The 14,736-nt window shown below is 43.2% G+C and overlaps 1 protein-coding gene across 1 annotated transcript in view; it reads right to left on the bottom strand.

Annotated features, from left to right (window-relative positions):
• Positions 1–14,736, bottom strand: part of TCERG1L (transcription elongation regulator 1 like) — a 256,994-nt gene that overhangs the window by 23,350 nt on the left and 218,908 nt on the right. Inside the window, exons 10-11 of the mRNA XM_066601194.1 lie at positions 10,044–10,167; positions 7,799–7,888 (exon numbers count right to left, since the gene is read on the bottom strand). Of these exons, the coding sequence (XP_066457291.1) occupies positions 7,799–7,888; positions 10,044–10,167 (214 nt within the window). The remainder of the gene's footprint in view (positions 1–7,798; positions 7,889–10,043; positions 10,168–14,736) is intronic.

Here is a 14,736-nt window from a genome sequence, read left to right as displayed (position 1 = left end):
GCGCATTATCAATTCAGAATTAATATGGAGGGCTGTAAACATTCCAAATTGAGTAAGCCGTGATTCCGCAAAGGAAATCTACGACAGTGGCACCCCAGATGGGACTGTGATCGATAGGCTCCGAAGAAATCGGACACAAGGCATGGACATGGACAACCTTGGACTTAGCGGGCCCACCAAATACACGGTAGGATAAATTAATTATCTATACCTGTGTGGCTAACTCCGGGCTTGCCTATGTGCCGTGCCAGGCCGATAGATTTGGAGCCGCACGACGACAGGTACTTCTTTAAGTCTCGATCACATGATAAGAACCTGTCATATGATAAAACGGAATGTTTGCATGCCTGTTGTGTTGAGAGTACTGGTCGAGTGGCGAGGTCAGTAGCTGCCTTAAGGGGGGGTTGACCCTGCGCAGGTGTCCCGATTACTCGGTCCAGGTTTGGTTACAAAACCTAAGAGTAAGGGACCTGTGAGGGTAGTTTGACTAAAAGGCTGTCCTGCTCTGGTCTGGTTTGGTTACAAAGCCTAAGAGTAAGGAAGCCGTCAAACGTCTGGGCAGGTATCGCTACTTCGGTAAAGTCTGGTAAAAGGCTTCCGAAGAAAGGGAACTGACAGACCGGATCCCGAGGGGCAGTAAGACTAAAGCCAGCCGTACTGGTGCTCTGTCTATTTGTGTGTGTCCACAAATATTTGTTTATTGTTTAAATGTCCACAAGTAGATCCCTCCGTCTGAGGGTAGATTGATAAACTGTGTAGCGACAGAAATGCTAGAGACTCTAGGGCGGGGCATACTGTGTCCGGCGTCTGAGGAGACTTCTATAATCATGAATTTGGCAGCCATGATTGAAATTAAAAGGCAGCAAACAATGAGCCAAGGTTAATTCTTACACCCTCCAGGAAAGTGTGAAAGGGGTGGAGAGTCAAGTTATCATTGATTAATCAAGCAATCTTTCTGTGTGTCCTATCTGTCTTTTATATAAAGTTAGTGTGCTTGTCTGTTGTGTAGAGCTAATCCTGCTGAGTTGTTGTATAGAAATAGTCTGTTGGTTTGTCTGTCATATAGAATTAGTATCAGTAACTGTAAGAAGGGATTGTTAGCAATTGGTTATAGCCAAGATAATGCACCGTACACAGCGGCGCGCTGTGGGTTTGGACTTTATAGGTTAGGTTGCATTATTGGATCCCTTCTAGTAAAAGACAGACTACTAAACTATATTGCCTTCGAATTGTTAAACGTTAATAATAGCATAGAAGCATAGGCTTGTGCCCGTAAGTGTGTTTGGAGAAAGGAAAAAAAAAAAGAGCTGCTAACTACATTTAAAAAGAGGAAGTGGAACTCTCAATAGAAGCGGAGCAATTCTTGTGCTGTAACATTTGTTAGTTATTTAACTAATATTGGATGTTGAAACTACTAGTATGTCTTGTTATGGAATCTAATCTTTGTCATACGCCCGTCATAAATGTAAAAAGTTGTATGCCACTCACATCCTGAGGGGGCTCTTAAGAATACAGACTGCGTAGCCCCACCATGCCCACAAGAAAATACATCTATGTTTACAGCCACAGCGGCTTGCCAAGCCCCCAATTCAATTGTAACCACCGCTGTGACAGAAGTTACAACATAATATATGTGATTTATGCATTAGACGTTAGAATTTCTCTAAGTGTCAGAAAAGAGGAAGTGAAGGTGGGCTGCAATGGCGTCTGTATTAATATACAAAGACACCAGCTTAGTGAATAGAGAGAATTGCAGTACATTACCAATCAGATGGAGATGTCCGGCATCTAAGACTGCATCTGCCCAGTCGCCGGAAGTCTGGGACAACAACTGTCTACTGTTGTAGAAGTAAAAATTAGCCACGTACTCCCGTTATCTCCCTTATAATCCTGTCGCTGGGCTGTCACATGAGTAAGAGACCTAAAAAGAGGAAGTTACTTGCCCTGTAGTCCCAGCACAAGTAACGTATATTCACAGACAATATAAAATAAATAAATAAACTACAGTAGAGAAGCCAAGGAATAGGAAACAAGCAGGTAACGATAAGGCCAGGTATCCACAGGAGGAACGGGGCAGATTGACCCGTAATTTGTAAAATGTAAATTGTGTGATGCATAAGACTTTATCTTTATTGGGTTGTGATGTGTACCCAAGGACTGCCAAACATTGAATGAGAGAATAAGGAAGTAAGTGATTAGCCACACTCAGAGGGGTGGAGCTAGATGATGCAAGAACACGTCTCTTCTCCAGGAGGGGGTAAGAATCATAGATAGCCAGAAGAAAAAGTTTTGTTTTTTTCTCCTATCCCAAACTCAGCTTTCCACGGTTCCTGACAAATTATGGGACACCCACAAGACAGGCATAGGGAAATTGAATGTATCGACCATGATAATATATACGAGACCCAGATACACACCCCTGGGTCAAGCAGTATCCCCCTAGATAAAAAAAAAAAAAAAAAAAAAAAAGAAGGGTGAAGGGTCAGCCACACATGTTAGGTGCTGTGTGCTGATGCTTTGGAAAAAAAAAAAAAAAAAACGCCAACCGGCCACAATTTCACTGTTAATTTCTCTTGCAGAAGGCTGTAAGGCCTGGAGGCCTCCAAAGACTAACCAAGTTCGGCAGGCCATACCTGTACATACACCCGTTGCCAAATTCCGCACCTTTCTGGGCCTTGTTTCATACTGCCGCCTATATGACAGTATTGACACAAAAGCACGAAGGACAACCACAGCCATGAGGGTGGATCCAGTGACTTGAGGAGCTCCCTCATCTGCTTGTGCGGTGGCAGCAGTACAGGCAATGGTTGACAAATCTTCTAAGTTGGTATTGGACTACCCCCTAGTGGTCCACACGCCAAATGACACCCAGAACGTACTCATGCAAGTGCAACCCAAGCACTTAGCTCTGGCCTATTAGATCCGACTACAATGTGCTCTTTCCATGCCTCCCCCAATATTGCTCTGAGCTTCCCAATGTTGTAATACCTTGGATCCGGCTACTCTTCTTTTAATCAGGTATTCCTGGGGGGAGGGGAGGCATAGGTGATTTGAGTATGGCGGATCAGCTATTTTTTAAATAGCATTATTGTAGTGATGTACACACTGTTAATGATGCATATTTTGAGTTTTCTTTTGTAGATGGTATCAGGGTGAGGATTGATGATTCCGAACCAGATATGCAGAGGTGACACAACAAGATGTCCTAAACGCAGAAGCTCTGCCTCCGCATGTCTCAGGGCAAGAAGCGGAACCGGAGGCCCTCACTGAGGCGTGTGGAGTGGTAGAAGGTAAGTCGGCAACTTTTTACACTGACTCCTGGAATGCATTTGGCATAGCTCATGATTATGGCCCAATATGGAAGGCCAGACAGCTTGTTATCTCAGTAGGACAGCCAATTAAGAATGGTGCAGCGGTGCAGAGTCTCATGGAAACCCTACTACCACTACCTGGCAATGGAGAATCCACACCGATTTCTACAACGGAGAAGCGAGAGATGACACCCTCGCCGACAACACAGCAAAAGCAGCGGCCCTCAAGCCGTGGAAGAAAGAAGAATAGATACTGACAGCATGAGTCAGTGATAAGACTTTGGACTTTGATAAAACCTTTGGACTTTGATAAAACCTTTGGACTTTGATAAGACTTTGGACTTTGATAAGACTTTGGACTTTACAGTTACAAGTCAACGAGGAAAGAAAGCAGATGGGCTAAAATACGGGAGCGACAGCATAGGACGGCGTATGGCGAACAATCAACAGAACTTGCCTACAGAGGTCCCTGTTCCCCATGATGGCCCAGCTGGTATACAGAATCAAAAGCAGCGATGACGGCGACACTGAACAAGAATGGGTGACACCTGGGTTCTCTGTAGCTGCTGCATCATTTGTCCAGTTAGCATGATCTTTGCCATGTGCGAGTCCGGACAGAAGTAAGGTGGCCATATAACACTTGCCTTGACCACTCTACCCATTTCAGAGATTGCCAATTTGACCACATTCAGCTCACACCTGTTGGGGAGTATGAACATGTGCTTGTTGTTGCTCGAGTCTTTTTCAGGTTGGAGGCCCACCCTGATACTAAGGTAAATGAGCAGATAACCACACAGAAATTCATGAATGAGATAATCTGCAGATATGGGGTACCAGAAGTGATTGACTCAAACAAAGGTACCTTCACAGGTGGAATAATGCAACACATCATGTCTGTTTTGGGTGTATTTCAGGCTTTTCACACACCCTACCATCCACGGAGTAGTGGGAAAGTAGATACAAAAGGCAATAGAGAAAATGGGTAAATTTTGAATTGAGTGTCTTTCATTAGTTTTTCTTTTTCCCAGGAGGGTACATGCCACAGTAGCTGAATTTGGGGAATGATTTTCTTGTTAATTTTGTCATAGGCCTCTCCAAGGAATTGTTAGTAATGCATTCTGCAGTCTCTGCTTTTCCCCAGGTCCTACAGATGAGTGTCACAATCTAAAACCAGGTGACAGGGTCTATGTGGAAAAGTTTAAGAGAGAAACCCTGTTTGAATGTCCCTACCAGATGTTGTTCACCACCCCAACTGCAGTCAAGCTCGAAGGGAAGCCCACTTGGACCCACTTGGATCCACACTTCGCACTGAAAAAACTAATGATCCTGCATATCCTTTACATGCTATAATGTGGTACAATTCCTCTAACACACACCTTTGACTACTGTACACTAGCCCCCTGTTTCAGAACAAATTAATACAATCAAATGTGCAATATGAAGCCTACACTGAGGGTTAGAATCCAACACCGCATCGTGCTAAGAGAGACGTTGACGCTCCAGGTGGTAACTTTGATCCACATGTACACATAGATGTAATAGGAGTGCCAAGGGGGGTGCCAGATGAATTTAATTCTAGAGATCAGGTTAAAGCAGGTTTTGATTCCTCATTTGCTTTTGTCACTGTTAATAATAATGTAGATTGGATGAATTATATCTCTTACAATCAGCAGAGGTTTGTAAACTACACCAGAGATGCTTTGCAAGGGTTAGCTAACCAGTTAGGGCCCACTGCATCCATGGCGTTCCAAAATAGAGTGGCCGTGGATATGATTTTCGCAGAAAGAGGTGGGGTATGTAATTTCCTGTACGTGTATTCTCCCTTTAATGTGACCAATGTTTCCCTTGTTTGAAAAAGATGAAGAGCCAGTTCCGATAATGCCAACCAGGTACGTTACCAGAAGAATGGAGAAATGTTCCAGTACTGCGCCTACCTCAGTCTCATAAGATGGACTGTCAGTGGACTTCCCATTTGCCTAGGGAAAGTGCAGAAGACCTTAGGTTCCGGCGAGGGCACACCCTGTGGGGTGTTAACTCGTACAGATAGAGGGTATGGATGCCCGGAAATAAGCCCAGGGAATCCATGGCCTCCTTCTGAGGTGAGGTAGGGATCCCTCCCCTTTTAGGAGTAGGGACTTACGGGCAGTGGGAAAACCCTGACGCAAGGGTGAGGCGACCTGGACGTGTTCACCATTAGGACTATCTCCAGGAGGGACAATGGTGTGGGTGAAGATTAGGGAGTCCCACGCCGTGCGTACCTGTGCACACTACTAGTATGTACTTCTAGTACAGCACATTAGAGTGAGAAGAGAGGCTCCTGGTGATAGTTTTGATCTACACGTATACATTGACATCATAGGATAGCCAAGGGGGGTACCTGACAAGTTTTAAAAATTAGAGACCAAGTTAAAACTAGATTCGAGTCCATTTTCCCGATCATTAGGGTAAATAAATGTTGACTGGATTAATTATGTTTATTATAATTAACAGCGGTTTATAAATTATACTAGAGACGCCTTATAGGGACTAGTCGACCAATAGGACCTACCTCGACTATGACTTTCCAAAATAGAATGGCACTAGGTACGATTTTAGCCAAAAAAGGGAGTGCCTGTAAGACAATAGGGGAGACTTGCACCTACATTCCAGACAACACGTGACCCACAGGTAAAGACGCAGTTGCCATTAAGAAGCTGACCGCACTAACTAAAAAGAGCTAACCTTAGTCTGGTTTCCTCAGTAAGGTACCTAACAGGAGAAGGGAAAAATATATAAAAAATAAGTTTTGGAACATTGTGTATTTAGAACACTGTGATAGGTTTTTGCTAAGATTCTGCTTTATTTTATCTGCAGTGCACTCTGCTTATGTCCACGCAACATGCCGGTGTTACAACGCCCCTGGTCCTGTTACCTTGCCGCCTCTGGAAAAGGGAAGTGGGAATAATCACCTTGTAGCTCTTTCCTTCCAGACTAATATATATGATAATGCACTTACTAATGAGACAGGGGTTCAGTCATATTGATCAGTAATTAGATAGCCCTGATTTTGCACTCTTGTTGATGAATCGAGTTAACGTCAAGAAGGCGGGGTTCTATACAAGTTATGCAGTTTTTACCTGAATTAGTGAAAGTCGCACCTCTCCTAACCTAATTATGGTTGTCACCTTTATAGTCATTCTAATTTCTGTTTGTCGTTGCATACAGTGTATTCCGACCCTGATGACTGCCTGGTCCACCTGTCCCACTACGACGTCCAACAAAAAGCCCACTGTCAGCGCAACTGTCGTCATCATGGATCCAGAATGTGATGATGTCGAACCATCCTATACCCCCATGGCAGTAGTAGGCCTAGTCGTCTACAACACAATACGAGTCTAGGGTCAGCGGTGGGGGATTGGGGTGAAACGGAGCAGGGCGAGTTTAGTGAAACAGATAGTTTCAAGGGGGGTCTGTGGTGGAAGTCCAGTATTCCTATATTATGGATCGGTGGGCTTTGGCAGTAGACAGTTGTCAATTGAACATTCTGTATACATATTTCTGTCTTGCTACAAATATAATGTCTTGCTACAAGTTATGCAATAGGTACTTCCGCTTATATGAAATATCTGTTTTATAAACTCTGCTGACAAAGATGGAATTTAGCAATTTAGCCCGTAACCAACATGTATAAATATATTTGACTGTCCAGCTGCATGCACTAATACGGAACTAGGAATCAGACATGGACAACCGCAGAAATTTCCCCAGCGACTTTACTGGAAACGTATGCAAATAACATGGGAGGTTTGTGCAATTTATAGTTCATGATGTAACATCCAATCATATCGAAGGAACCCCACGTGGCTCCAAGACAACCCACTCATTTCATCCACCACCTGATGGCCAATCACAGATGACCGGAGGATGGAAGAATTGCAAGATGCTTATCCAATAATTAAACAATACGTTGTATGCATGTAATATTTGACCTGCCCAGATGGGCGGATTTGTTAAACTCTTAAAATAGGCTACACGCCGATCATTAAAGTTAGAATTGAGGAAGCTATGCATGCTGAACTTCGTGTCAGTGTGGGAACTTCTTATGCGCATTATCAATTCAGAATTAATATGGAGGGCTGTAAACATTCCAAATTGAGTAAGCCGTGATTCCGCAAAGGAAATCTACGACACCACCACCTGGTGGCCAAAATAGACACATATAGCATAAACATCTCCTGACAAAGTACTGCAAAATCATAGTAAGCTGACCAATTCATTCTACACATTTCAGGATATGCTGAGCTCAGAGGAAAGGTAAGGAAGGACGCATCTATATACTAAACCAAGGATTATGAATGCAAAATCAAGACAATTCAGGATACGCATCACGTGCCGAATATAAATAATGCATGGTATGTAAATCATGCTGTAAACAACTGCATACAGTTTAAGAAAAGTAAACCCATGTTTGTGAAATGCCACAGAGCTGCTATTAATGTGGAACTTGCCTGTTTTCGCTCTTCTGAGTTTAGTAAGAGATATCGAGGATCAAACACGATTTTATGCAGCTCCTTTTCCCATGTGGAGAAGGCAGACACCTGCAGAGCATTCAAAACAGTTAGTTCCATTCTAAACATTTTTTTTTCGCATTCTGTCTTGCTATAGTCTGCTGACACTTTTATGAACTTGAGAGGCAGCTAATTAAAGCCCCGTGGTGAGTATGGCAATGACTTAGCAGTTGTTATGGAAGAAATGTAAATATTTAAGGACAATGCTGTACGTGAGTCATTAGGTAGAGAACATTCTCATCATTATAACGAGATGTCAAGGTTATTTCACATCCTTTTTCAGTTAATTCATTAACAGGAAATTCCACCCGTATTACAGATGCAGCAGAGCTAAGAACGTCTACGGATGTTGTAGAATAACTGCTTTTCACTTGGCATTTGCTCATGGTGATATCACAATGATGCTGTGCTCTGTTCACACCCGCTCTTCTTTGGTACTGGTGGGCTCCACAGCAGGAAGAGCGTACTTTGTAGCCCTGTTCTTGCTGTCAAAAACAATGAAAATCCAGTAGAAACCTTCAAGACTCCATTATAAGTCAACGGGTTCCATTAGGACTCATTGGGGTCTTTGACAGTCGGATGTGGGATATTCTGGTTTCCACAAATTTATGACACTCTTTATATAGTAAAAGTTATATAATTTTCCAATTTATTTTCTGTAAAGTTTCTCATGGTTTTCTACATTTCTTGTTATCATTTAGGAATAAAATTTGTCCAGGTCTTCTGATGATCACGCGGGGACTCCTTACAAGACGCAGGTCTGATACATACAGTACGTTGCAGAACTATTAGGCAGGTATTGAAAAAATGCTGCAAAGTAAAGTTCTTTCCAAAAATAGGTGTCTGATTGGCTCCAAATCTAGTCTTTAGCAGGAAAACGACCCCAAACATACAACCAATGTCATTAAGACCTAGCTCCTTGTAAAGAAGAACAGGGGGGGGGGGGGGGGGGGCTGGAAGTGATGATATGGCCTCCACAGAGCCCTGATCTCATCATCATCTAGTCTGTCTGGGATTACATGACGAGACAAGATTTTAGCCAGCCGACATCCACAGAAGATCTGTGGTTAGTTCTCCAAGACGTTTGGAATAACCTCCTGGCCAAGGTCCTTCAAAAGCTGTGTGCAAGTGTACCTAGAAGAACTGATGCTGTTATGAAGACGAAGGGTGGTCACACCAAGTATTGATGGGATTTACATTTCTCTTTTGTTCATTCACTTTGCATTTCGTTAATTGACCAAATAAATATTAGCACTAATTTGCAGCATTTTTTCCACAACTGCCTAAAACATCTGAACAGTACTGTATATTGGGGAAGATATACTTAGAGAAGATATACTGAGAAGATATACGTATTTCATATGTCGGTCTAAGTACAGAGATCACTGGAGTGAATTGCGACAAATTTACTAAGAGGCACACACCAAATAATACTTTTGGGTCATTTTAGCTTTATCCATACACCACAATATGATATTTATACCAGCTGTAAACTGGAACTGATCTCAGCTACAAGTTACTCCAGTTTCTGGTTTAAAATATAGTAAATCCAATGGGCCATTCTCATCTCAACACTTTTCAAATTACCCTTTTAAGAATAGAAGCCACAATAAATTCAAGTTAAATCAATTATAAATTAAAGCAATCCTCCAATTTTGGGACAAAATTCTGTCCTAGAACAAGGGCAAGGGGTATAGTCCCAGCGGCGGTCCTTTTCTGCCACCTCTTCCGATCCGTTAGCTCTGTTTTCAGACATGGGATGATTTCGTGAATCCTGCCCTGAGCAGGGGGTTGGACCCGATGACCCTGGAGGTCCCTTCCAACTCTACCAGTATATGAGTCTATGTCCAAGATGGCTGTAGTATTTTTTTTAACTATCCAATAAACACTGTGCATTGCAATCTAATTGGCCAGTGCTAATCACATGGCCAATCAGAGAGCAGATTTAGTATCTTGTTAGTCTAACACTGCTAATGCACTGTGGGGATTAGGTAGTCTAAAAGATTGCATTGGTCTTCTTGAAGAGCTGAAAATGGGATCTGGGAATGGCAGACTGGAGGGTTAGTGCAGAAGAACAACTGCAGGTAATATATCCCTTTCCCAACCAGTCCTCAGACAGATTATTTCCCAAACCAGAGGAATACTTTAAACAAATTCTGTTCAGTAGCTCAGTGAGCATCCGTACCCCTCTCTCAAGAAGCATGTTCCTAAAGCATGTCATCCGTTCCTCCAAAGGAGGCAACAATTTCAAAGATGTTGATTTTTCATCCTCCTCTTCCCCTTGGTCAATGGTATGAGAATCCTCTGTCCTTTGAGAAAGGAAAGAAAGTAATATACTTCAGTATATTTATCATACAAGTATAGTATAAGATTATCTTTATACATATATTTAAAGAGGTTCAACTATTAGGGTCACCCCTGAGCATATAACCCTGACTATATACCCTAATAGGATATATGGACATTGCAATAGCTTTCCACTTTTGCTAATACAGGGAAGTCCTACTACTAGGATTTGTGAACACAAAAAAACTGGTATCTTGGTGCCACTCTCCAATAAAGGTTGTAAGAAAGTCGGATGAAATATCCAACTTCTGTTTCATTAACCCATTCCCGCCCCATGACGTAAGGGTACGTCATGGGAGGCGGGTACTTCCCGCAAAATAACGTACCCTTACGTCATGGGGATAGCGCGAGATCATAGCAGATCTCGTGCTATCCTGCAGCGGGAGCCGGCTGTCACTAGTAGCCAGCATCCCACTGCAACAGCGGGGGGCATCAGATATGCGCCCCCCCCCCGCTGTTAACCCCTTCCCTGCCGTGATCTAAGTAGATCGCGGCAGGGAAAGGGTTCACAGAGGGAGCGCGATCCCTCTGTGTCTCCAGCCGGCTCACGCGATGTTATCGCGAGAGCCCGGCTGGTTGCTATGGCAACAGGATGCCGGATACCGGTGTCCTGTACTGCCATAGCCTATGATTGCTATAGTAAGCGATAAGGCATGGCAGGGAAGAAGCCCTGCCATGCATTATCGCAGCGATCTGAAGTGCTACGATATTAGTCCCTCAGAGGGACACAAGTGTTGTAAAAAAAAAGAGAAAAATAAAGTTCAAAAATAAAAATGTAAAAAAAAATGTAAAAAAAACCTTTTTTTTATGCTTTTTTTTTCATATTAGCATAAAAAAAATTTAAAAAAATTTAAAACCCCACATATTTGGTATCGTCGTGTCCGTAACAACGCGTACAATACATTTTTAGCATTTTGCCTCCCATAAAACGCAATAAAAGTGATTAAAAAAACGTATGCACCCCAAAATGGTACCAATAAAAACTACAGCTCGTCTCGCAAAAAATAACCCCTCACAGAGCTCCGTCCATGGAAAAATAGAAAAGTTATAGCACTTTGAATGCAGTTTAGAAAAAAAATATAATTTCCAAAAAAAGGGTTTTTATTGTGGAAAAGTGGAAAAACCTAAAAAAAATATAAGAATTTTGGTATCGTTGTAACCGTACCGACCCGCAGAAAAAAATGTGTTGTATCCTTTATGCTGCATAATTAACGCTTTAAAAAAAATAAATAAATCTATGGCAGAATTGATGCGTTTTCTCTCCCTACGATCATAAAAAAAATAATAAAAGTTTTACAATGTAGTCTATGTAACCAAAAATGGTACCAATAAAAACTACAGTTCGCCACGCAAAAAACAAGCCCTTATACGGCCGCGTCGACGGAAAAATAAAAAAGTTAGGGCTGTTGAAAAATGTAAATGGAAAAATACCAAAAATCGCTTGGTCCTCAACGCCAAAATAGGCCATGTCATTAAGGGGTTAAACACATTAAAAACCAGCAGAAGATATGTGTTTTGGGGTGAACCACTTTATCAATTAAGCTGGGTAGGACTTCACTCTTGGGACTGGAGGGATATGGACCCAAAAGTGCTGGTGACACCAGGAGCGGACAGGACCCAGCTGGGAATACCAGGAGAAGTGGAAATCTTCTACTAAGATCGGCTCTTGCATTGCAGAACTCAGCACGCCATGTAATGTCATATTTTTTTTACTGTGGCCTCTGCAGGAGAAACATATGGCCAGCATCACCTTCCCTTAGTGATGACAACTGATAGATCGGAATTTCCACTTACAGAACCACAGTCTTTCAATGGAGAATTGGTAGTCCTAAATCCTACAATTCCTTTGCGAAAAGATATTTTGTGTATGTGTTGGGATATAAGAAAATTATTCCTCTTCCAAAGATCTCGACTGGTTGACCACCATTCTTCAAACCCAGCACCAGATGACTGATTTGTACACGTTCCTCTGATTCCATTGTCATTATCACAATACTAGATGGCAGTAATCATCTTGGAAACACAACTTCTATTAAATTCTTGACATAGACTCTTCTCCGCCATCCTGAGGGCCAATCTTGGAGTCCCAATGGTGTTAATCTACCGAATGCAATGTATTATCAAAACAATGGCCACTCAACTACCCTATACAGAATTTTAAGAGAAATAAAGGGATATCCTCATCAATTATGTCTGAAATGGGAATACAACAAGTCTGTGAGCCTGGGCCACTTGGATAGAATTTCAGAAGCAGTCAAGCTGGCTTAGTTATGCTGTTTCCGTAATTTCCATAGATGTGAATGGTAGTTATGAAATGAAAACAGCACAGCCTAGTGATCTGTACTGTTTCTTTAATTCAAGAGCTGCTTCTATTACTACCGCTTTCTTTTATGGGAGTTATGGAAACAGTAGAGCTCAAACAGCTTTGCTATTTCTGTGATCCCAGTCACTTCTACTGAAGCAGCGGCCATGGTATTAGGCAGGACGGGGGTCAAGAGACTTCTGTTCTAGAGATAGTTGCCACTTGCAGAAGTGAGACGCACATCTATCAGACAATGATGGCATATTCTCTGATATGGAAATACCCCTTTAAATTGAAGGGCTACTTTACACAAAAATATCTTATTTTACAACTTCCTAAACTCCAATTTGCAATGTCAGACTTGAAGATTGTTACAAAGCAGCCATGGACCCACTGTTTCACTGACTGATTTGGCTTTGGGCCACTCCAGAGGGCATTTCCATCAGCTCCCAGGTCTTCAACCTTTAACCACTTTTCAGAGGGATCTGTTTTTCGTTGCAGGGAACATTTTGGGCATTACTTTATTATAATAATAATAATCTTTATTTGTATAGCGCCAACTTATTCCGCAGCGCTTATTAATAGTCTCAGTACAGCGGAAACTGAACTAGGCGAGTCAAAAAGGTACCAGAACAAGGTACTAAAGGCTCATAATAAAGTGGAGTCGGAAAACATGCCAAGGCTGGGACAACAGAGCTATTGTAATACAGTAAAAAGGCAGAGGGTTAAGGAGAGTAGCGTTTTGGCAAGATGCCGTCAGAAAACAGTCCAAGGTCAAGATAGGCAGACTTTGGGAAAGCTGGGTATCTAGGCAGAGGGTCGTAACAAAGAAACAAACACCTTACTGTTAGGACCGGCAGCTCTTGGGGTCTCCGCGTCCGCACCACCGGTCCTGTCACCCGCGCTGATCGGGTGCGGCGCAGGGGAGCTCCGGTCTTGGTGACCTCCCCGGGCCGTCGGGGTCCCGGACACTGGCTCCGGGCGTGTGTTCCTGTACTCAGGGGGCAGCGCCTGGACAGTCAGTTGCTGGAGATGCGGCTGATGCAGTATACGTTGCCATGACATCCTGACTAGCAGCATCTGCACTTGCTGCTGGATGTCTGGGATCTGCACTCGCTGCCTTTTGCCTGGGTCTGGCTGCTGGCAGGCTCCCCGCCCCAATCAGCTGCTGGGGCGGGAGTACTGACAGAATTTAAACGTACCTGTTTCTCTCCAGCATTGCCAGTGTATGTTTGTCTCCAGGCTACACCCGCGGTGTTCTCATCTGATTTCCCGTTGTGACCCTCTGCTTTTGGACCTGACTCTGACTTTGTCTGATCCCTGGTACCGCGTATTCTCCCGTTGCCTACCCGGACTTCCTGACTTGCCTCTGTGTCTGTTTGTCTCGGTATTTGTTTGTAAGTCTGACCCCCTGCCCCGCTTCCCTAGTGAGTATAGGGACCGTCGCCCAGTTGTCGCCCTGGGGCCTAGCCCAGGGGGGCAAGTAGGTAGGGACAGGGGTTGCGGGTAGCTTTTAGGGACTTCCAGTACCCGAACCCCAGTACCCTGACAGTTGCAAAAGCATCTCACTGGAACAGTAGACATCTTGGTTTCAGGAGGCTTACAGTGGGGAAGGGTGCCTAAAAATTACTTGTGAAGGGGTGGGATAGGCTGAGCACAAGAAAGCTAGGCCCTTAAAGAGGCCGACTGAGTGTGCATGCTCTGCAGGTCTGACTACTGGCAAAAGGGGTGATGTGGTTCTGGCTGCACAACAAATAAGAAAGAAGAGAGCAGTGATCAGCGGTGGAGGGGTTTGATAGGAGGCTCTGCTGGTTGCGGATGAAGGCCATCACAAAGGTGATTACAAAAAGCTGGTTGTCTAGAAACAGCACCACATCTGTTCATGTTTGGTATTGCAGCTCACCCCTATTAAAACCAGTGTAACTACACAGCAATAACTGATGCAAGCAATAGACAACAGTGGCACTGTAGCAAGAAAAAAAAAAACACAGACCCCGTTTTTAATCAAGGATAACCCTTTAAATAATAAAGTATCCTGCTCTAAGACATAAACAGCTCAATTCTAAAATTGTTCCACCTCAAAGATTTTTTTCCTGCTTCCTCCAGTAAGCAACACTCTTATTTTTTTATGTCTAATTTGTAAAACTTTGGATCAGTCAGCCCTGTAAAGTAGTTTTACAAGATTTGGCATCTGCAGCTTTAAGAGACGGTGAAGCTTTATCAGGTGGAG

The sequence above is a fragment of the Eleutherodactylus coqui genome, chromosome 4, assembly GCF_035609145.1.
Source record: "Eleutherodactylus coqui strain aEleCoq1 chromosome 4, aEleCoq1.hap1, whole genome shotgun sequence".
In the NCBI taxonomy this organism is placed as follows: domain Eukaryota; kingdom Metazoa; phylum Chordata; class Amphibia; order Anura; family Eleutherodactylidae; genus Eleutherodactylus; species Eleutherodactylus coqui.
Note: the sequence above shows the minus strand (reverse complement) of the source record. Positions and strands in the feature narration are given on the sequence as shown.